This window comes from Lepisma saccharinum, chromosome 16, assembly GCF_977018435.1.
Source record: "Lepisma saccharinum chromosome 16, izLepSacc3.1, whole genome shotgun sequence".
Taxonomy (NCBI): Eukaryota; Metazoa; Arthropoda; class Insecta; order Zygentoma; family Lepismatidae; genus Lepisma; species Lepisma saccharinum.
In genome coordinates, this window is record NC_139244.1 from 17,390,645 (window position 1) to 17,414,722 (window position 24,078).

The 24,078-nt window shown below is 40.4% G+C and overlaps 2 protein-coding genes across 3 annotated transcripts in view; one reads left to right on the forward strand and one right to left on the reverse strand.

Moving 5' to 3' along the window:
- LOC146000171 (UDP-glycosyltransferase UGT5-like) overlaps positions 1-14,358 on the reverse strand; it is a 43,840-nt gene extending 29,482 nt beyond the window's left edge. The window contains exon 1 of the mRNA XM_083137513.1: positions 14,227-14,358. Within this exon, the coding sequence (XP_082993639.1) occupies positions 14,227-14,254 (28 nt within the window). The 5' untranslated portion in view covers positions 14,255-14,358. The remainder of the gene's footprint in view (positions 1-14,226) is intronic.
- LOC146000293 (UDP-glycosyltransferase UGT5-like) lies at positions 1-23,519 on the forward strand. 2 transcript variants are annotated; one of them, XM_083137787.1, is made up of 5 exons: positions 1-131; positions 17,691-18,533; positions 19,546-19,768; positions 20,835-21,054; positions 23,165-23,519. In XM_083137787.1, exons 2-5 carry the CDS (start codon positions 17,694-17,696, stop codon positions 23,457-23,459), a joined length of 1,578 nt encoding a protein of 525 aa, XP_082993913.1. In that variant the 5' UTR covers positions 1-131; positions 17,691-17,693; the 3' UTR covers positions 23,460-23,519. The 2 variants fall into 2 exon arrangements, with proteins under 2 accessions (XP_082993913.1, XP_082993912.1); XM_083137786.1 differs by lacking the exon at positions 1-131 and adding an exon at positions 14,068-14,400.
- Positions 23,520-24,078: the final 559 nt, after the last annotated feature.

Genomic DNA, 24,078 nt, shown 5'->3' on the forward strand with positions numbered 1-24,078 from the left:
CGAAAAAAGGACGTAAATGGGGAATTAATACGATTGGAGCAGCTTGCTCGTATTGTCTGAGTACCCAAGGACGGTGCCAAGGGTAGGACACAGGGGCTACTGCACACCCAAAATCTAGCTGGCCCACCCTGGTACGTGCAAATTTCGCGATATCGTATTAATCTATAAGATTATATTTTATTTAAACTCTCTCTGGATGCTTCATGTTGAACAGGGCATTCACTTGTTTACTCCAGTTGTCTCAACCTCTGTGGTATGTGAATAATGCTCAGTGTTGTGCTATGCAAACTTCCTGATATATTCAGGATATAGGAAGTTCCATCAGGTTTATGGAATCAGTTGTTTGCGATAGAGGTAGTAAAAATCATGATTCGGAATGGAGGAAGGTCTCCATGGCCTGGTGATATAGAGGTGAGACAGACTGAGAAGGGACTGACTTTGGTTTTGGATTGAGGAGATTGAGCTTGGAGAAATGACTTGAGGGAAAGTGAGGTGAGTACTGGTCAACGAGCAACGAATTACTCTGAATTTATCATCCCTCTTCAGATAGACAGGTAATTATCCTAACCCAGCCATGATTCAGGTTCGAAGGTTCATAAAACCCAATGAGTGACCATTGTCTTTTCTAGTTGCTAAGCTGTTTAGTTTTAGTTGTGCCTTTCGCACTGCCAAGCGTTTGACTTGTCATGTTAATGACGAGTGCTCTCATCATTGAGGATGAAGGATGAATAAGTTACATCACCCATTGATTTATTGTGGGAGTGACTGGTTTTGATCCCCATCATTCTTTAGAATGATACGATATATAACGATGATCATTTGTTTTTTTCTTTGAAGACGTGGCCCACTTAAATCTTTGACAAACAAGGTAAGCCAGTTCAACCACAAAGTCTGACACTACCACTGCGAGCACTGCCTTTCTCATTGTTTACTGAGTTTCGGGGCGTGACCTTACGAGCAGGCACCGAAAAGTCAGCCTCACTTCCACATATTACGTCTCTCTTATCGCACAACCTTGCGTTCTGGTGTCACTACGGAATGCTTTCATTGTGAGGCTAAATGCCTAAGTTGTTAGGTTAGGTTTGTTCCGTTTAGTTCTTTTAGCATAAAACCTAAGAGACCTAACCTAAATTTGTAGGCATTCCACATCTGACGTCAGAACGCAAGGTTGGTATCGCGTTTGCAATAAGGATCTGGTGTTTAGACTCGCTTCCAGTATGATCCTCTTTAGGGCTTGTGTTGTGTTCATGTTTGTAGTTTGTCTTTCATCAGTTTTACCTCATGAGCATAGGCGTAACTTGGCGGGGGCAAGGAGTCACTTGTGCCCCCCAAATAAAATACATGTTTGTTCAAATTTACAAGTTAAAGCTGCTTTTGTTAACCTCTCGTACTTCAGAAGCAAGTAATGAGTATTTTTTATAACTTCGCAATTTAACAGTTATTCAGCAAAATTGTCCAGGGCGCTATTTTTATTGGACAGAAAACTTTTTGATTCTGCCCCCTTCCCTCCTAAAGTTAAGCCTCAAGTTCGATTCTGCCTCACCAAAGTTAGCTCCTAAGTTGCACCTATGCTCATCACCACTCATTCTCATCTTTGCGATTGTCTCGGGTTCGATACCGTGTGGAGGCACATAGTGGTTCGGATCCCACTTTAAACTGTAGGTCCAGTCCCGATTAGCCTTACTGCGCATAAAGGGGACTTAAAACACCAATTCAATCAATCAATCATCCTTGCGATTAGAAAACCATTTTTAAACAATGATGCAAAATTAGGTGAAATAAAGTCTTCGTTTATAAGTTGCCATAAATTGAAAAAGGTAAATGGAAATTTCCAGGGGGGTCCACCGACCGGTTTGCCCTCCCCTGCCGACGCCCATGATCTTTGGTGATGCCTTACTGACATCGTTCATTTTCCCAGTCTAATTCCCCTGTCCTTCATTTTGTCTGTTCCAGCCGACTGTGTGCGATGTCTCCAGGTTCGAATTCTGAGATGGGATGGGGTTTCTCTGCGAGTATCGCTTCATCAATTATATCTAATAATTACTCATGCCAAGAATTCCAGGTTCAAATCCCGGCCTGGGCATCGATGTTATCAGTCATCCTCATCTTCACGCAGGCCCGTACCCAGGGGAGGAGCCATGGCCCCTCCTCCTTGAGCCATGACATTTTTAAATGTGAACCTATACGAAAATAACTTCGATATTGGGTACTTTTAGTTTTATAATCATTGATGCAAGGCTACCAGCAGTGGCGACGATTGGAGGGGCATGGGGACAGTTGCCCCGCACTATGGCCTCATAATGCTAAGCCTTGTCTACCCAGACCCGGAGGTGGCTTTAAACTGTAAGTCCAGTCCCAATTAGCCTATCTGTGCATAAAAGTGGACGTGAAACAAAACTGAAACTAGTCTACTAAGAGAAAGTAAATTGTCCTTGTCACCAGTTTTGGCACCCAATCGCCGCCACTGGCTACCTGGTGAAAATGTCTATCTCTCTCTTTTTTGGTTAACCATAGCCATACGAAGGCTATGGGTTAACTCACATTTAGAATTATTGTAATAATAATTGCTAATGCATATAATTTAATTTATAAATTTATTATATTCTAAACACAGAATGATCGTGGTAGTTCAATGGTTCTGGTATAAGAAAATAAAGGAAATTTGTGTCTATCTCTCTCCTTTTTGGTTAACCATAGCCATACGAAGGCTATGAGTTAACTCACATTTAGAATTATTGTAATAATAATTGCTAATGCATATAATTTAATTTATAAATTTATTATATTCTAAACACAGAATTATCGTTGTAGTTTAATGGTTCTGGTGTAAGAAAATAAAGGAAATTTGTGTCTATCTCTCTCCTTTTTGGTTAACTATAGCCATACGAAGGCTATGGGTTAACTCACATTTAGAATTATTGTAATAATAATTGCTAATGCATATAATTTAATTTATGAATTTATTATATTCTAAACACAAATTATCGTGGTTGTTCAATGGTTCTGGTATAAGGAAATTTGAAAGAATTTTTAATTTGCGAAACTCTGAACTATCTGAATACTTCTGACCAGTATCGGCTATTGAGTGCAAAAACTGGGGAAGGGGAGGGGGGCAAGGACAGTTTATTTTCTCTTCGTAGACAATTATTAAGGTTGATGGTTCGCAGTGCGTGGATTGGTTTAGTTTAATAACGGGTGAAGCATTTTTGACTACCTATTTTATAATGAAGACAGGTGATTAGCTGGATTACATTTACTTTCATTTTTCATTTCTAGAACAAACATTGCACCTTTGGATTACATAAAATGTAAACATGAACAATATGCACACAATTATTTCTTGAAAATAACATCTTTCAAATGACTTTTTTGGCAGGCAACACATTGTGCAAGACGGTCTTGAAAGCTACGCATGACACGTGCAATAACATCTGGATTAATGCGTGCAATCTCTTCTCTGATTCGTGCCTTCAGTCATCAGTTGTCTCCGGTCTGTTGGCAAAAACTCTCTCTTTCAGATAGGCCCAAAGGAAAAAAAAATGGGGCAGTTAAGTCTGGTGATCGCGGAGGCCATGGAATGTCACCAAATCTTGGAATAATGCGACCCTGAAAAAACTGACGAAGTGTACCCATGCTGAGACGGGAAGTGTGTGCTGTTGCCCCATCCTGTTGAAACCATACACTTTCAACTGTAATGTCCGAACGCCGAGGACTGCGAACCACATCAACGACAACTCGTTCAATGTTCTCTGGTGTTCTGACTGTTCATTTTCTCCCATCCTGTTTATTTTGAACACTTACAACTTCACGCCATTGTTTCCACCATTCATTGATTGTTTTCCTGTTATGAACTCGTCCACTGAATTGTTGATCACCATACTCCCTGCGGAATGCACGCTGCACCGCTACAATTGACTTCGTCAACACGAACTGCTCCACACAAAATATACGTTGCTGTAGAGGCCAACGCTCCATTGTTACTGAAATCCAAGGTCACAGTGTACACGAGGCAGGAGGAAACCGCCCTCCCAATGCATTTGTTTTGCAGTGTTGCCTACCTCTGTGTAGTCGAAAATGCCCCACCCTGTATAATTTAGATTACAGGATTTTAATTTTTAATGATGTTGCCCGGCTAAATTCGTGCCAGCTGCCGCGGTTAGACGTGGGGGTATAAATGAAGAGTTGTTGGTTTAATTGTAGTAATAATTAAATTTTGGTTGTGTATATGTATATACGAGGGTCACTATTTATATTTTGAGCCTAACAATGAAAAAACAGGAATTTGGCATTGAAAACTGCTTTATTGTTTTTCGAAGTATTCTCCTTTATGGTCAATTTACTTTTGCATTCGTTCGAACCATTTGTCAAAGCAGTTTTTCCAATCTTCTTGAGACACCTCCATAATATGGTTTTTGAACGCATCAACGGCATCTTCCGCCGACGAAAATCGTTGTCCACGCAATTTATTCTTGACATTCGGGAACAAGAAGAAGTCATTGGGTGCCAAATCAGGACTGTACGGCGGATGACCCATCAATTCGATTTTTTTGACTGTTCGTAAAGTCGGTTGTTAGACGAGATGTGTGACAGCTGGCATTGTCTTGATGAAGAATGATCCGACGGCGTTTGTTTGTTTTCCGTATTTGACCGAAGACCTCTGACAAACAAATTGTTGTGTACCATTCAGAGTTGACCGTTCTACGTTCCTCTAAAGGCACAGTTGCCACATGACCAGTTTTCCCGAAAAGACAGGCGACCATTTGTTTCGATGTGCTTCGAGCGCGAACAACTTTTGTTGGATTGGGTTCATCTTGAAACACCCATACAGTCGACTGCTGTTTACGTTCCGGCTCATATGCATATATCCATGATTCGTCACCTGTTACAATCTTATATACGTCTTTTGAAGCACCACGATTGTATTTATTGAGCATTTGTTTGCACCAATTGACGCGAGCGTCTTTTTGAGTTTTTGTCAAATTGTGAGGGATCCAACGAGAACATACCTTTCTCACAGCTAAATGATCATGTAATATTTTATATACGCTGGTGGAACTAATGCCTACGGTTGCCTCAATCTCACAGTATGTCACATGACGATCTTGCAGTATTAGGTTTTGCACAGCATCAATGTTTTCTTGAACAACAACTGATTTTGGACGACCTTCGCGAATCTCGTCGGTGAGCGAATGGCGGCCACGATTAAATTCGTTATACCAGCGTTTCACAGTGGCAAAGGATGGGGCTTCATCGCCAAATGTGGAAGTAAGTTGATCGATGCACTCTTGTCTTGATAATCCACGTCGAAAATCGTAAAAAATCATCGCACGAAAATGTTCACGAGTTAATTCCATTTTATTGTTGTCGCGCAATCTCCAAGGCAACATAAACAACACAAATGAAGCTATTGACAAAACATTTGAAGTACGTTATGGTCAATAATGCCAGACGATTCCGTGGAAACGTCAAATTGCGCCTAACTTCAATCAGTGTTGCCAAGGCTCAAAATATAAATAGTGACCCTGGTATATATATATATATATATACACACACACACACACCGATCTGACCCCTCCCTCAAATAAATTCTGGGTACGGGCCTGTCTTCGCGGTTAGCCAAAAGTGGATGAAAACAGACTAAAAAAATATAATTCAAAATTATTGACGGGATGTCTCTCGCCCGGTGGTCAAACTTGGTGGTGTCTGGTGATCTTTGTTTACAATTACAACAGTTAGTCAATATTGCCGCATCATGGTCTTGCACAAGGCAATGCAAGAGCAAGGAGAGCAAACAAAAGTCGAGAGGAAATATCCTTGAAATCGAGAAGAAGACACGCAGTGTTGCCAGTCACGTACCTGACAATTACCTTACGCAAGGATATCATTTCGCGACCTTCGAACTTAGTGTTGTCAACCTCATGTGCATGTCCCTTTGAAAATGTACAAAATTTCTTGAAGTTGAATCTTACTATGTTACAGTGCTTTAAAATTGAATCTGAGTGGAGAAGGTACCGAGAAAAGAACGAGATCAAACGAGTTAAAAATCGAGACGAGGCTGTAAACGAGACATATTTGTAAAGTCGAGACAAAACACTAAGACTAACTAACTAACTCTCTAGCCTTCTTAAACCCGAAGTTTCATGGCTGCAACAACACAGGCCTTCCATCTGTCCCTATCTTGAGCAAGATCTATATACTCTTTTCCATCCCTACCGATTTCCTTTAGGTCCATCTCAACGTTGTCCCTCCATCTTCGTCTTGGCCTCCCTACAGGTCTCTTACCATCAGGTTTCCCAACAAGAATACTGTAAACTCCTCTTTCCTCTCCCATTCGTGCCACATGGCCTGCACACCTAAGTCTTCTTGATTTAAATATTCCAGTAATATCTGGACATGAATACAAGTTATGTACTTCTAAATTATGTAACCTTCTCCACTCACCTGTCTCCTCATCCCTTCTAGGCCCAAATATTTTCCTAAGGATCTTATTTTCAAATACTCTCAATTTATGTTCCTTTCAATGTAAGAGACCAAGTTTCACACCCACATAATAAGACTTACTTTTCGAAGTTTTCGTGTCCAAGTTTGAGTTTCCTTAAAGTCCACTTTTCGCACTAATAGGCTAATCGAGACTGCCACTTCAGTTTAAAGTGGGATCCGTACAACTATACTCTGTCCAAGGGATTTCTGGAGCAAGCGAACGTTTTGGTTGATTTGGTGTTCTAAGTCCACGGTATGAACAGTTGGGACTGGACCTACAGTTTAAAGTGGGATCCGAACCACTATGTGCCTCCACCGGTATCGAACCCGGGACCCCTTGGTTACAAGGCGACGACGCTTCCACTGCGCCATCGAGGAGGCAGCAAGCGAACGAAAGCAAGTATCTGCGCAATGAACGCGTGTGAGGGGACGGGATTGCGTGGAGGGGGAAAGTGATTGCGGTTACCAGCCTTTCTAGCAGCGTGTACTACTTCGCTCCGCCCACTCGTTTTCTCCCCTTCTCTGCCTTTATGCCTTGTTTCAGAGACTCACGGGATAGAATATATGTGTTCTATCGAGGATCGAACCATGGATTTCTTGACAGCGTTATCAGTACATGAGACGCCATGAGATTATAACCTAGTTCGAGACATTAGCTGTATATTATGTATTTTTCATTTTGAAGATAAGCGTCGCTTTTCTTCCACTTTTGACAACTCGCAACGATGGCAACGAGTGATGATTATGTGAAACTGATGCAGCGACACTTACAAAGGACACCTATACCCAGGCCGGGACTCGAACCCAGGAATTTGGGTGAGGGGGTGTCGAAAGTTGACCACTTAATGCGCTCCGCCACCAAGCACATGGGATTTTATCGAATTAGATTTTAATTACGGTCGGTGTGCTGCTACAACAATTTTCGTCGTCATCTTCTTCTAAGAGAACCAAATCCAACTTGCCTAACCTAACCACCACAGATTATTTACTACCCCAAAAAGCTACCAGCCAATGGCAATGCTTGAAACAGTTGTAGCAACAATCACTACTATTGAAAGTCTCGACTAAATCAATATTGCTTTGCTATGTGGCTTATTCAGAATGGTCATAGCCAGGGGCGGCCGATGAAGGGACTCTGCAGGACTCCGGCACGTGTTCTTGTTGAAATTGCATAGAGGAGGCTGTCATTTTTACTGCTTAATGCGATGCATATTGTTTTCTGTGTTAAAATTGCCATGCTTTGATGGGTGACAAGTTCATAGAAAAAAAATTACGCGCAGCTTATCGCAGTATATGTACTTGTTATTGTTGTGGAAGCCGGCATCGTTTTTAAATGTACAACAAAGGCAACCGACTGTCGCCGATCACAGAGAGGCAAAAATACTGCTTGAGGAGGAGTGTTGTGGTCTAATTATCGAGGTTCAAAACGTTTGCGTGTTATTAGTTCCAGGGGCGCCGACTTGTCAAAATTATTGGGGGGTCCTCTGATCACTGAAATAAATGAATGAATGACTCAGTTCCTCCCTTTTTTAAAATTAAAATTTACATTTTCGTATAGCAGTTTTTAAGCAGCTATTATATTCCTTATCCAAATGAAATGTAACATGAAAGACGTGTGTCTGCTCATTTGTTTTTTAGATAACAATGAACATTTTTATTTAAAAGTAGGCTGTGTATTTAAATTAAGAGGCCAACATAACAGTTTTATGCCGCCCTCGGTAGCCGAGCGTGTTGGGTGGTTGGCTCAACTCGGTTTGATCCGGAGGTCTCGGGTTCGAGTCCCGGCGAGGGCATGGGTGTGTTTTAATGTCCGCAAGAGACTTGTAAAGAAAGGGCATGTGACGTAGCAAAGAACCTTAGTGTTGACGTATCCATAAAAATAGCGAATACCTATTTACAATATTTAACAGTTTTATTTAATTATTTACATAAATGCTAACACAAATCGCAGGCAAATAGTTTTACTTTTTTGTTCTTGCTACAATATTTTACTTTATAAATTTAATTTTGCAATAATAAATAAACACATAGCACGCCGTGCTTTAGCAATAATGCCTTTGATCATAGCCGTTCCTGCTTTCGCAATTCAGACTTTTCATAAGCTTTCCTTGCGTACTTTACTGCAAGCCAGTGTTAAATAAACTCAAAGACTTTAGAATTATTTCCCCTTATTCTTTGGACTACAGGAAGAAATTTCGAGGATAACTAAATATCGTACATATCAATATTGCCTGAAAGTCGTGTTTACGATCTCACATTGTTCAGAATTCACTAAACAACATACTGGTATAATTGTCATATCACCTCGTTATTTTGAAACTCTTTTTAATAAAAATCTGAACAATACTCATAATTATATACTTAGTATATAGTAATAAGTCATGTGTTTTGCTGTCTCCGTTCATAGCCCCCCCCCCCCCCCAAAGTTGATGGTTTAGCGGTCTCAGCCCCAAATTTGATGGTCTAGAACATTTCAAATCTGTATTTAAAGTTAAGTTCACGTGGCACAATTCAGAATAAACTTTACAAGAGAAGCAAAATAATACATTAGATCCTCTTAAGCAAAATTATTTGAGGGGCTCTGCCCCCCCGCATTCTCCCCAAGCCCCATTGAGTTGGCGCCTATGATTAGTTCTCAAAGCAGTGGTGGTGTATTATCTGTCGTTGCAGTTCCGTACCAGTGTAGACTGGTTTTTGGAGTGAACAGTTAGAACGCCACCAGTGCATTAATGCAATGGAAAGTAATAAAGTGTTTATTTTGTTTGAAATCACTCAAATAAGGAATCACTATGAAGAAGTCTTCTTTGCAGCATTTTGGGTAATTTTACGTATGTGTTAGTCCATATTTTGCGAATTTTTAGTCCATATGTATGTAGCTACATACAAAGCCACTTGTTAGTACATATTAACCCTAGTCCTGGTATAATGCATGACGTTTAAAACTCAACGTTAGATAGACCTGAATTCTCTAATTTTCTTGTTGTACGTAACAGCTGTGCATCGGCGCACTGCAGCGATTTTTCTATCTGCTCCATTAGCAACACTGCTTCTTGAGTTGTGTCGCGCATCGCACGGCAGAAATATGTGTGCTGGGCTCTACATCTCCATGTTAACTCTAACGTAAGCACTGCTTCAACTTCCCTCCCTGCTAGGCCCTTGTCAATGCTAAAAACGGTCTGAATTCAACGCAGCTCAATGTATGGTGGCGCTGCCAAGTGGTAGAAATAGAAAGCTCTCACTATGACGGTGGCCACCACGCATAAGCATGCGATTACTGAGAGAAACAGTGGCATGCCATGTAACGCACGTTTCGCTTGTCAGTAAGTGCGTGATAATTTAAGTTTGAGAATCGATTCAAAGAGTTATTTGTTTTCTGGAAGTAAGTTATATAATCAATATAATAAATAATAAAATAATAATAATAATAATAATAATAAAATCTGTGTCGTACCATATCTTGTTCTGGTGATGAATTTGTCCCTTCAAGCATGTCAACGTATTTTGGTTTCCTCGTGGAAATTCCAATCGCTATAAATCTACTTATGTGTTCGCCATTTCGAAACGCCCCTGGATAAATTACTTCAAATAAGTTGGCAACACTGACGATGGGTTTCCATAATTGCTATGTTTCTCTCATGGCTTGTGTTCCTTTTCTGCCTCCAACAGAGGCTCTTAATCGTTAATAAGAGAACAATAATAAAAAAAAAACAACGTGAAATTACATGCAGAGTTGGGAAAGGAATTCTGAATAGTAACTCTTTGTACTGGGCGTCCGCAAAGAGGGTCAACGGAGTCACTTGAACCCTGCAATAGGGAACATTACTTACTTATTGTTAATCTTTCCTCTCTCATTTGCATCTCTATTCTGTTTTTACTTTGCTGGTTCCTCTTTGTAGATTCACTGCCTTTTACCTGTCTTATCCCCATATTTTCCTTCCTGTTTGCAGTACAGTTTACTGTCCCATTTTCTTATTTATTATCTCTTTCTCACTTCATTTCTCTGCATCGATTCTTTTCATCGCTTTCCCCTCTTGCTTCTTTCTCTCCTCTTCCCTTCATTTATCTCTGTTATCTTTTCTTCCCTTCTCTTTCTTTCTCATCTGTTTCCTTCCTCCCTATTCTTACGCTCTATTTTTCCTTCTCTTTCCTTTGTTCTACACATGTCTCTTCTTAAAGTTCCTCTACCTTTCATTGTGTATCGTTCCTTTCATGCCTTCGTTTATCTCACCCTTATTTTCCCTTCTGATATCATGAAAACAACTTTTAGATTTTGAAGGCAAATTGAGTCAAAGCTTAACGTTTACCAAAGAAACAGAAATTTCCAGAATGACGTAACTCTGACACCGAGATGGATTTTGTCGCCAAAACATTGCCAGACAAAGCGACCTGATGTAACAAATGCTGTAATTTTGGTAAAAATATTGGAGAAGTGGTGGCAGATTTTCCCCTGTTCTTAAGAGTTTTGACATGGAATGACCCATCTGTACAATATTCAGTACTAACTTTTGAATTTCTGGCAACACTGGCGGCGATTGAGTTCCAAAACCGGAGGGGCATGGTGCCAAAGCTGGGGAGAGGGGGCAACAGGCCTGTAGATAGAGGGGGGCAAGGGGAGCCTTCTCTGCCACCCCTGTGAAAAATACAGAACACATTCCTACCTGGAACCTGGAATTCTCACTACTCTTTACAATTATATCCTGTATTACTCTAGCAACATGACAAAGACATTTATTGATTTTGTGATTTATGCAGATGTGTGGGATTGCGTATAATGTATCAGTATTGGGGGGGAAAAATTACCTTCCGGATTCAGATTTCGGGAAATGATCTCGCAATTTTAAGTATCTAGAACAGTTGTGACATTTTGAGTAGTCTTGTATTAAAAGTGCCTAATGTGTTTGGATGTTTTGCTTGGATGTGTTGCTATGAAGTTTGGACTGCATAATTTCTTTGTTTCCTCAGCCTGTCTATACCTTTTGGTAATAGCGATTCATGTGATAGAGAGAGGGGATTTTTTACTTAGCGTTGCTTTCTGCCACATCTAGCTAATCGTGATGAGTGATGACGTGAAATTGATGAAGAGACACTCACAAACAGTGCTGCAACTACAGGGGGCAGGTTCATTGTCCCCATCAATCTTGGACGGATGTCCACTCTAGGGGGGGGGGGGCAAACATCGAAGTAAAGAAACATGACTAGCAGGATCTAAGAATAGCAGGACAAATGGATACTCAAGACGAAATTAGTTTTCAGGTGTTTCTTGCATTTTTCTTCCATACGGTTAAGGGCACTTGCAGGAGGCACAGAGGGGCAATTGCCCCCACGATTTTAAATTTTATACAAATAAATGTACATTTCGTAAAATTTTCATCCTCGCTTCCCTCGCAAGAATGGGGCGCGCACATTTGAGAGAAAATTTGGCGGATGAATTCATCATGCAATGTATTCAAATAACATATATATACTGTATATATATTAAATAAACTTTGAATAATTACATACACAATTGAGCGTTATTATGTTGCACATGTATTTTCTTATTTTACGTCGCTCCATGTTGCATATGTTTAAAATATATGTCGTATATGAAAGTTATACGTGTCATATGCACAAAAAGAATAAGTTTCGTTATGCATATTCTGTCTTTCAAAAATACAGTTTGTGTGCTTGTTTTCCATTATTAGCTAATATGAAATTGAACGTTGTGTCTGTAGCACGTTGTCTGTTAAAGTACCTCAGGCACAACCTAATTTTTTGACAAATAATTGTCAACTCTTCTGCTATGGAGATATTCATATATCTTTCGCCATGTTGTGACTGGCAGAAATTAGTATCAGCATTTAAAAAAACTGATATTTGCGGTTTGTACGCTTCTGCTCAAAAAGTGGTGGCGATAAGCAACCCAGACACCTCGTGCAGCGGAAATGGGGTAAGGTGAAGGAGGCCCCTTATATCGTTCGGTTTCGTACCATAGTCATTAAGGAAGGTATTTTTCACAATGTAAAGAGGATATATTTCCCTCTATAAAACTCGATATGAAATATTAATGATGACACTGTAATCCAAGAAGTCATTGATCAATGAAAGGATTCCTATTTGTTTGTCGGGTGTCAAACACAGTATTTCAACAACACAATATTTTGCAAAATCCAGTAGGCAAACATTGTCTGTAGTGATGCAAGAGTCTTTCATTTGAAGCAAATAGAATCCGTGGTGGAGTAAGGGACCCATGTTTTAATGTTTTAGCAAGTAGGCCTACAAAAAATGTATTACAAATTATTACACAATTCATCAAAGTGTAGATAATGTGTAACCATTATTATTTAATTAATTCGATTTTTCTTGCATAATACAACACAATGGTGTTGTTGGATTCTCGTTAGATTCCTTTGTGCGTAAAAATCTTTCATACTGGAAACTAGAGGGAAACATTATGAAGCACGATTTATAAAGGGCTCCCTTAATCAGTTCTGCAGAGAAGCCCTAAAGTGTTGGTACATGTTAATCGTCTATTAACATTATTGACCTGTAAATATAAAGTAGATACAATCCCGATTAGCCTATTTATGTTAAACTTTATTTTTGTATTCTTTGGTAGTCCGATAAGTCATTATCGAAATATTGCTATTTGATGTTGCTCGAACTTTTTTTTGGTTCGTTGGAGTTTCAAGATATCACTCCTTTCCTGTTACTTATCACTTTTGGAGGAGGGGGCAAGTGCTCCTCTGTACCTTGCTATATCTGCCAATGCAACACAATATATTACAAATTTGTCCCCTCTAGGATTGACTTCACCCCCCCCCCCCTACTGAGACTTTCTGGCTACGGAACTGGGGGGCAAAGACTGGGGGCCCCCTAATTGCTGCTACTGTCTGGTAAAATTCGAAAATAGAACTTCGAAACCACCACGTGTCCAAAGAAGCAAACCAACCAACAAAAAAAGTTCAAGGTTCAATTTTCCTTTATTAAAGGGCGAGGTTCAGCCTGTGGCTGTTCTACCACCTAACCCCGATGGATACATATACATACTAAATACATTCTACCTACTAAATGTTTGTACAATAACAAACAAGGAAGAAAGAGAGAAACATAAAGAAGACACAAAAAGAACAAATACAAAATTGAGAACAAAGGCTCGTCTACACACTAAAAATAATAATAATAATAAAAAGATTGAAAACAAATACACAAGGATACACAAATTAATTGACACAATTGTGCTTGGTGTGATATGGTTAAGAATAGTACAAAGTAATATTAATGTTATGTGTAAAAAACATATAAATGTTCTTAATATGCGAGAGAGGACAAAATATTGTTAAGGGTTGGCAACATGTAAGGGGAAAAGTAAACATGCAAAATGAAGATGAAAATACTTGTTATTAGGAAGTTGGTTCAGATATGCGAGCTATTATTCGTGAGTGCTGGAACACAGATATTGTTCATTTAACAATAGAGTTTTTAATTTGTCTTTGAAGTTGTTGCGATTAGTGAGGGACGTCATGGAAGGAGGAAGTTCATTCCACGCTCTTGCAGCTGAATACGTAAATGATGATTCGAAAAGCACTAGTGTGTGCTTTGGAAGTTCAAGTTTCGATTTTCCCCTTGTTTTGTAATTTTTCCCTCATATTGTGGCAACACTGCAGTCTTCCGTCTCTAATTCTCGCTCAAGGGTTGTCAATTCGCAGATGGAATCCTGCTCGGAAGGTTTTAGTGTGGAAGTTTTCTCTAATTCTTAGCACTTACCGTGTGCGTGTGTTTTCAACACCAACATCACAGCTGAATGTGGAAGTACTTCACAGTTGAAGAGATAAGGTTTTTGTGTAACAACAGATATCGTTCATTATCTCTAGGCAGCCCGGGAAAAGCGTTGCAAAAACCAAGAGAACTTCGCTGTATCAGCCAGAAAGTATTCATAAGGTAAGTTATTTTGTGTTGTTCGTTTTGCTTTTTAATATCACCGGACGTAACGTAACTAAATGGTTTGCATAAGCATAGTGTTGCCAACCGCATTATTTGTTGCTAAGTGCACGCCGTGTAATTTGTTGAACAAAAGTTTTATTTGCCGGCTCTGCGACTGCGAGAGTTAAATGATCTATTCTTCGATCTCGCTACTGAAGTTCACAGGTTCAAATCCCGGAGTGGGTATGTGTGTTTTTTTTGTAACTGTCCCTTCAACAATTTCATCACCACTCATCCTAATCGACGTGATTTGTTGAAAAGCGAAACTAAGCAACAAAAAATGCAAAAGTTCTATTCAATATCTACTTTTATACCCATTATGATTGCAACTCGAGGCACTGGTATGTGCCACAATAAAAAAAATCAAATGCAGTGTCACGTGTCGCTTGAAGACTTAACCAATCGAATGTAGGCTTGTACTGCGTCTTACGCCGCTACGGCATTAATCTCTGGCGTTGATTGGTTCAATCCCAAGTGACATGTGCCGCGTGGCGCTAAGGTCTGAAACCTCCCTAAGAATATTGGCCTGTGTGGAAGAGAAGTCCACTTTATGTACAGATAGGCTAATCGGGACTGGTCCTACAGTTTAAAGTTGGACCCGAAGCACTCTACAAGGTCCAGCCATGGGCGTCCGGAACGGGGGGCAAGAGGAGGCCGTGGCCCCCCCTGGAAAATGAAAGTCTACCAAAATTATGTATTCCACATATAATTTAATTTTAGCCACAATAATATGTGTTAATTGTTGCATGAACACCATAAATTCAAATTTAAGCAATGTTTTTTTTTATGGAACAACACTATTTTTGGAGAAAATGTGCCTTGTTTGCCCCCCTGCAAAAAAATACATTCCTTGCCCCTCCCTGGAAAAATTCCTGCGGACGTCCATGGGTACAGCCACAGTGTACACTATGTTGCCATTCGTCACCGGACACCCCATACCAGAACGTTAATCCGGTCGCAGCACCACATCAGTATCATGTAGGGCCACCTTTAGCCGCAATGATATCCGCAACCCTTCGAAGAAGACTTTCCACCAATTTGCGATACGTGTCGAAGGGAATCTTGCCCCATTTCTCCTGCAAAGCGGCAAACAGCTCAGTGGTGTTTCTTGGGCGGCATGGCCTGGCTCTCAAGCGTCGCTCCAACTTGTCCCAAACGTGTACAATGCGGTTGATATCTGGACTTTGGGCTGGCCAATCAAGTTTTTGCACACCCATGTCCTCGAACCACGTGTTGATAATGCCTGCCGTATGACATGGAGCATTGTCGTACTGAAACAGGCATGGGCCAATACCGAATTGTTCCCATAATGTCGGTAGCGCAGAATTGTCCAGAACCTTTTGGTACGCATCGGCATTCATGTTTTCCCGAACTAAAACAAGAGGGCAAATACATACCACGAAAAGCAGGACCACACCATGATGCCACCTCCACCGAATTTCACTGTGGGTACGATACAGTCCTGTAAACAGCGTTCACCGAGCATACTTCACACGCACACATGTCCATCATACCGCCACATCTGGTAGCACGATTCATCACTCCATAGGAGGGATTTCCATTGTTCGAGAGTCCAATGGCGGCGTTCCTTGCACCACCGAAAAAGACGGGCCCCATTGCGGGCTTTGATATGCGGCTTGTGAACTGCTGCGCGACCATGAAAACCAAGTGCAACGATCTCCCGGCGGACAGGGCAGGACAGGGACAGGGCAGGTTGGCACTACTGGAAGCCAATCAAAACTCCTGTGCCACCATCTGTAACGACGCCTTCCGGTTTGACTTCACCACATGTTTCAAGCATCTACGGTCATGATCTGTTAATATTTTCTGTTTATTGGGTCTGGGTCGGCATGTCATAACCCCCTCTCGCTTCCACTTCACGATAACATCACTCACTGTAGACCGGGGTATCTGAAATTTGTTGGAAATCTCACGGGTCGAATGCCCAAACCTGTGGGCTCCAATGATCTTCCCTCGTTCTGCCTCACTCAGTTCGCATCGTCTGTCCATATGGACTGCTGTAGCTGGTATGAGTGGATTCTCAACCGGCAATGCCTTTTATAGGTTGTATGATGTGTACAGATGACCCCAAGCACTTTTTGAAGGATGTCCGGTGACGAATGGCAACATAGTGTATATGTAAGTGATTAGCGTAGAATGGTAACAAATAGGTGAAATGCAAATTTCCTCCCAAAATACCAATGGATACTGTTAATGAAACAATGTGAATATGCTCGTGTTCTTCGATGATATTGGAGTATGCTAATGAATTGGGAATTGTTGGAATTTCGTATGAATCATTTGTCGCAATTAGACAAAAGTGGCAGAAAAGCGACGTAAAATAAGCGTAATTCCATCTATCACTCAATTTGTATGAACCAATGGTCGAATACCAGGAGAGGTTTCTAGCGTTTTGCACGCAGCACTCCAAATTTAACGTGTTTTATGCGGATGGGTCCAAGTCAGTCGAATCAGTTGGTTGCGCCTTCATCCTAAACATCAAAGTTACATTCTGCCTGTTCCATCTATACTGCCTACGTCAATGCCCTGAAGTTAATCCTTTTCTGCATTCATTCGACCAGTGTGTTTCCGAGTCTGAAATCTCGCCGATTCCCGGCATCTGGTAGTGCAGCGCATCTTTCGACGGCTCGTGTCCTTATCTGCCATTGCTGATGTCCGCCTCTGCTGGGGCCCTAGTCACGTGGGCATACAGGGAAACGAAGCAGCCGATGCTGCCGTCAAGTCTGCTGATGCAGATGGTGATATTCTCGTGCAGCTAGCGACCTGCAGAATGTGTTTCGTTTTTGCCTTCTTGACACTTGGCAGGAAGAGTGGGGTACAAGCTTCGTGCCCACCATAGGTGCATGGTTTACCATTAGTGAATAACATTCATAACCAATAGTTAGTATTAATATTTGCCTTCAGGTATTTACCTTTTGGTAGGCATTACTGCTACAACCTTTTTCGTCGTCGTCTTCTTCTAAGAGAACCAAACCCAACAAGCCTAACCTAACCACCACAGATTATTTACGACACCAAAAAGCTACCAGCCAATGGGAATGCTTGAAACAGTTGTGGCAGCAATCACTACCTTAAGTTTTACTACTGGAAAGTAGAACCTTCCTCATTATTTCCGTATAAATATAGCAGTGTTCCCGATATTTCAGTATATCGATACTTTTCAGCATGTAAAAAATAGCGATACCTGGACAGCCTTATGATGTACTAATATCTTGATCTTTCCTCAGACAATGGAACTCATCACTAGAGCACTGTTATTCGCCTTAGTGGTACTGGTAAGCAGATCTACCGGCGAAGAAGCAACCAAACGAAGCAGAATTATGGCCGTCTTTCCAGTGGCAGGTCACAGCTACATGAACACATACTCAGCACTGACAACAGAGCTCGCAAAAAGAGGACATGACGTTATCAGCATAAACCCATATCCGGTAAAGAAGCTAATCCCTAACTTCAAGCAGATTCACGTCAAGTTCATCGAAAGCATTCTGAACACGAACGTGTTCAACGTTTACGACACGAAAGACATGTCTTTGACGGAAATGCTGTACACTAGTTTTGGAATGGCGCGTGAGGTGTGCAAGAAATGTCTCGAGATGCCGGAAGTGCAGCAGCTGCTGCACTCTAGCGAGCGGTTCGATTTGATAATCTTCGGCGCGTTCAGTGCAGAGTGCTATCTGGGTCTCGTTCATAAATTCCAAGCGCCGTTCATCATGTTCAGCCCGCACAGATCTCCATTGTACTTGGAGTATATGGGTAACCCTGAGTTCTACTCTTACGTACCGAGCCCCACTCTCCCGTACACGGATAGGATGACCTTTCAAGAACGGCTCTTCAACACGATCTCTGGTGTGACTGCCAGGGTTCTTGGATCTTGGATCTACCTTCCAGAACAGGATGAGATCATGCGGACATACTTTGGCCAATCCACGCCACCCTTAGCGGAGATACTGAAGAACGCTAGCTTGATGTTTGTCAATACCCATGTGAGCTTCTCCTACCCAAGACCAAATCTTCCTAACGTCATTGAGATTGGAGGGATTCATTTGCATCCACCGCATGAGCTGCCTCAGGTAAGTCAGCTGCTTATGTGCATTGTAAGAATGACGACAATATAAACCAATACACGTGTCTTCTATCAGAATGAAAGAGGCCTCCCCGATGGCGCAGTGGTAGCGTCATCACCTTGTAATCATGGGGTCCCGGGTTTGATACCCGGTGGAGGCACTTGGTGGTTCGGATCCCACTTTAAACTGTAGGTCCCGTCTCGATTAGCCTTAATGTGCATAAAGTGGACTCAAAACATCAACTCAATCAATCGAATGAAAGAATGAAATAGTTAAAATTTTTAGGTTCGTCGACCAGTATGGCCATTTTGCACAGTTCAAAGTATACAAGGAACCCTTACCTTAGAAAATCTGGGTCCTACACGATGGCGTAGTGGTAACGTCGACGCCTTGTAATTAAGGGGTCTCGGGTTCAATACCCTGTGCAGACGCATTGCACAGTGGCTAGAATCCCTCTTTAAACTGTAGGTTCAGCCCCAATTAGACTATCTGTGTATAAAGTGGACTTAAAACTCAATAACCTTACCTTAAAGTTTTAAAAAAGGGATGTATAGAGACCCTTGATAAATGTTAAAAGTGCAAGATTGTAAAGAGACCTGCACAGGACGTGCACAAAGTAAGAATACTACAAAACTTCCTCAGAACAGTGTAACAGGCTCGCTCTTCTCAAGAAACTAAAAACAATTGTTAAAACAGGCATCATCTCCCAACATGGATGAAAGTAAAATCGGCACATTCGAGAAGAATAAGCCGAACATTTAAAAAACATAAAAGACACGACACATTGCAGGGTCCAGCCCTTGCAGTAAGTCATGCAGTCACCATATTTTGATATTTTGTAGCTGTTATACTCTGATTTGTTTTAAATGTCTGAAGAAATGCGAACGACAATAACTGGTGTTGTTGTTAAAAATCACCGCAGCCCTGAACAATCCCATAACTCTCATATAGAGTTAACACAAAGATGAGACATTTGTCGAAGTGATACGCAATAAATTCAAAGTTAATTTCTCTGCAGGATCTGAAAACCTTCTTGGACGGAGCCAAAGATGGCGCCATTTACTTCAACCTAGGCTCCATAGTGAGGAGCGACAAGATGCCCCAGGAGCAGCGACAGATCTTCCTGGACGTCTTCGCCCAGCTTCCACAGAGGATCCTTTGGAAGTGGGAATCAGACGTACTCCCTGGACAGCCAAAGAATGTGAAAGTGGGAAAATGGCTTCCCCAAGCAGATATATTAGGTGAGTACAACCTCGTATTAACAGTTCTTAGATAAATCATTGTAAAAGGTCGCTGCTATTACTTGAACAGTACTTACTGCCCTCTATGAGGTTGAGCAGGAATAATGAATTAGCCATCACTCAATATCATTTTATATCATTATTTCCTCGTATGTCCATTTAATCTTTACGTCTATAATGGTAGTGTGGCTCCCATCTTCCTGTAGTAAACAACATCGTCCATACCACCCTGCTTTTCTCTGTATAAATTATTTCCATTCATTGTCATCAATTTACACGTTCTTGATGCTTTCTTTATTGTTACTTACAGAGCTGTTATCACAAGACGAATTGTAGTTACCTTCCCAGTGTACCATATCATCTCTCTTTTCCTTATGCCCCACTTTCATCTTCACGTGATGAATTAGCTGTGTATGTTGATTTTGTCTTCCACCTCCTTCCATTTTATTTTTATGCAACTCCATGTTGTAGGCTCGGATCTAAATGTTTTCATCTTGACTTTTTTGTTACTCAATTAATCCATGTATTTATTACTGTATTCTCTCCTCTCACAGGAGTATAATTTTCTCCAATTTTACTGTTGGAGAGTTAAGAACAGCTTCAGTTTTCATTACCCTTCCTCCTAAGATTTCTAATTTTTTTATTTTATGCTGAGAAATTTTCATATTTCCCTTGTATACTCACAGCAGTAAAACCTGGAACAATTTGTTACTCATTTCATGCTTTGGTACAATGTTTAATGTAACAGAGCCTTGATATTCTTTCTTTTTTTGTTGACATAGACCTCTCTCAGTAACATTCTTATATTTTCCTTTATTTCACTACATCTGGGTACATTATAGCATAGTTTGAATTTGCAGTGGTTTAATCTTTATATTCTAGTGTACATTTTCCACTAATCTGTGACCATCATTCTCTCCATTTTCCAAGTTTTCCTTCTACTGTTTGTTCATGATATGAGGAATTTCTATGGTAAATGTTCTCAAAGTCTTTATTTAAAGCCAATACTTAATCTTATGGAAGAAATAGGGAGAAATTTAAAAGCGGATGAGTATTTTTTTTTCAGCTCATCCAAATGTGAAAGTCTTCATCAACCACGGAGGACTGCTGAGTTCCCAGGAGGCCTTGTACCATGGCGTCTGTGTCTTGGGGATCCCCATTATGGGTGACCAGAAACTCAACGTGCACAGGATTGTTACGGCTGGCCGAGGCGTTCGTCTTGACCTGAGGACGATGACCAGAGAAAATCTGTTGGAAGCGTTGAAGAAGTTGCTGGAAGATCCAAGGCTAGTAAAACCAGTTCTTCCATCATTATTATTTCATGTTTACCTGATGTCACTATTGTAGTCCTTGTGGATATTCAATTTTATATCTGATTTTATTGTTTAGTTTGTGTTCTTTTGCACTTATAAGCTTTTTTTGGTAAATATATTTCTTACTCTTGTTTTTGAACTAACGAGTTTGTTAGTCCTAAGGTCTACAGGAATTATCTTATCCTTTCCATTGTCATTTCACTACTCTCTCGCTGCTGTTCAACTCTCTCAGCTCCTTCGGTATTTCCTCTTCACACCTCGATTCAATAGTTTTTTTTTATTATTTACTTCAATTATCTTCCACTAACTAACTCTGTAGCCTTCTTAAACCCGAAGATTTATGTCTGCAGCAACACAAGCCTTCCATCTGTCCCTATCCTGGGCAAGATCAATACAATCTTTTCCATCCTTGCCGATTTCCTTTAGGTCCATCTCAACAGTACCCCTCCATCTTCGTCTTGGTCTTCCTACAGGTCTCTTACCATCCCTACAAGAATCCTGTAAACTCTTCTTTCCAATCCCATTCGTGTCACATGGCCTGCCCACCTGAGTCTTCTTGATTTAATCATTCTAATAATATCTGGACATGGATACAAACTATGCAGTTCCAAATTATGTAACCATCTCCACTCACCTGTCTCCTCATACCTTTTAGGACCAAATATTTGGCTAAGAATCTTATTTTCAAATACTCCTATTTTATTTTCCTCTTTTAATTGTAGGGACCACGTTTCACAGCCATATAATACTACAGGTAAAATTACTGTTTTGGATATTTTAATTTTTAGTTTCTTAGATATTATACGAGAAGATAAAAGTTTATGAAGAGAAAAGTAACACGCATTAAGTCTGCTTTTTATTTCCTCTTTAATATCATTTTCATTTGTTAGTATTACTCCTAAGTACTGGCATTTGGAAACTGATTCAAACGAGTTCTTATCAATAATTAAATTATGATTATTACCTAACATTTGGTTTCGGCCTGTAAGCATATGTTTACTCGTAGTTTTCTCTTTGCTAACTTCCAAATCTATCTTTTTTAGCTGCTTTTAAAAATATTTAGCATTATTCTCAATTGTATTTATATCATCCCCTATCAAGTCTATATCATATGCTAACAACTGAGTTAGACCATTTAATTTTAGTCCTTCGTTAGTTTATTTTACCTTCCTAACAGCGTATTCTAAGGCATAATTAAAGAACAATGGAGATAATACATCTCCCTGTCTCAACCCATCATGAACTGTACATTTTTCAGACATGTTAATACCTACAGGAATATTATTTTCGGTTTCATAATTGCATACTTTTATAGTATTAGCAAGCTTCTTAGGTATTCCAAGCTCTACTAATATATTATACAATTTATCCCTTTTAACCGTTTCATATGCTTTTTTAAAATCAGTGAATACCTGATGGACATTTTTATTATATTCCCACTTTCTCTCAAGTGTTTGTCTGATGTGAAAAATTTGATCTGTTACGTTTGAATCTACATTGATATAATCACCTATAGTTTCATTACCATATAGAGTTAGTTGTGTTAAAAGAATGTTCGATAATCTTTTATATGATGTTGAGAGGAAAGAAATTCCACGGTAATTATTGCAGTTTATTTTATCACCCTTTTTAAACACAGGAGCAATGATGGATTCTTTCCACTGCTAAGGAATTTCTTCTTTATTCCATATTAAACAAATTAATTTATGAATTTGACGTGTTAACGAATTCCCGCCATATTTAATTAACTCAGCTGGTAAGAAATCAATGCCAGGTGCTTCGTTATTCATTAGCCTTTAATAGAATGTTTAACTTCAGGCAAGTTAGGTTCTGGTACTAGATACGTGCCTGATTTTGCTCTATCATGAATCAACAAGTCTACTGAAAGAATGACTGAATTTATGAACAAGTTCGAAGCAGATATCCACATCTTGAAGGGAACATGGTGGTTAATGATGTTATTTTGGTATGGCCATGTAAGTTTATTCATGAAGCTTATCTAGATTTAAGTGACTGTAAAAGTAACTTATTTGTAGTTAACTGCAACTTCCAAAGAGTTACTTTTCTGAACACTGTTTTCTAGGTACATGGAGAACGCACAGCGTGCATCCGCCATCTTGAAGGACCAGCCGCAAACACCTCTGGAACGGGCGGTGTTTTGGACAGAGTACGTCATCAGACACAAGGGCGCCCATCACCTAAGATCAGCTGCCGTCGAGCTCTGGTGGCACCAGTACTTCCTGCTGGATGTGATCGCTGTTCTTCTTCTGACCACTCTATGCTTCGGAGGATTGTGTTTCTTCCTCGTCAAGGCAACGGTGTCAATCATCAAGTCTAGACTGAGGAGAAATGGTCAACAGAAACAAAAGCAAAAATAACTGGACTTACAATTTCGTTTTTGAAACAAGGCTGTGACTATGTGGAACACATCAACAATATTGTACAAAAATAAAATTTAAAAAAATCTCAAGTTTGCTTTGTATAAAATCCCTATCGTAAAAATTGATACAGATTATTTTCGTACAATCTCTGGGCGTTATGCATTTGCAGCTTGGGAACGAGTCGGAACTCCCGAAGCATCCAATCAACAAGCGAGTCGCTGACGTCAATTCAACACAGCACCTATTGCTAACTCTCTTGCTCACGTTCTACACTGTTGACAGGCTCTCTAACTAGACTAGCGGAGCTGGAGATGTGCCGAAAGTAATAGGACTCAAACTCTAAACTCACTGTTGTGCAACAGCCCATTGAAGGCCAAGCCCTGTCTATTGTTTAATTGGGTAAAACGTGGTGAGAGCATCGAGTCTCATCGCCGCTGTTATCTGGCTTTCTGGACCGGAGCCATCCATTTTCTTACATGGAGTAGTTTTCCAATTGCTCTCTGGATGAACAGCAAACCGAGATCGAAACTAGGACCGTTCGCACCAAATACTACAACACTGACCATTCAGCTACGTGTGAGCTAAAAAATGTAAAAGTTGTTCTTTTAAACCCCAC

Bases quoted from the DNA above. Each gene is read 5' to 3' on its own strand.
- LOC146000293 (XM_083137787.1), top strand. From the start codon at position 17,694: ATGGAACTCATCACTAGAGCACTGTTATTCGCCTTAGTGGTACTGGTA. The intron at 18,534-19,545 runs GTAAGTCAGCTG...ATTTCTCTGCAG, and splicing joins CACCGCATGAGCTGCCTCAG to GATCTGAAAACCTTCTTGGA. The intron at 21,055-23,164 runs GCTAGTAAAACC...ACTGTTTTCTAG, and splicing joins AAGTTGCTGGAAGATCCAAG to GTACATGGAGAACGCACAGC.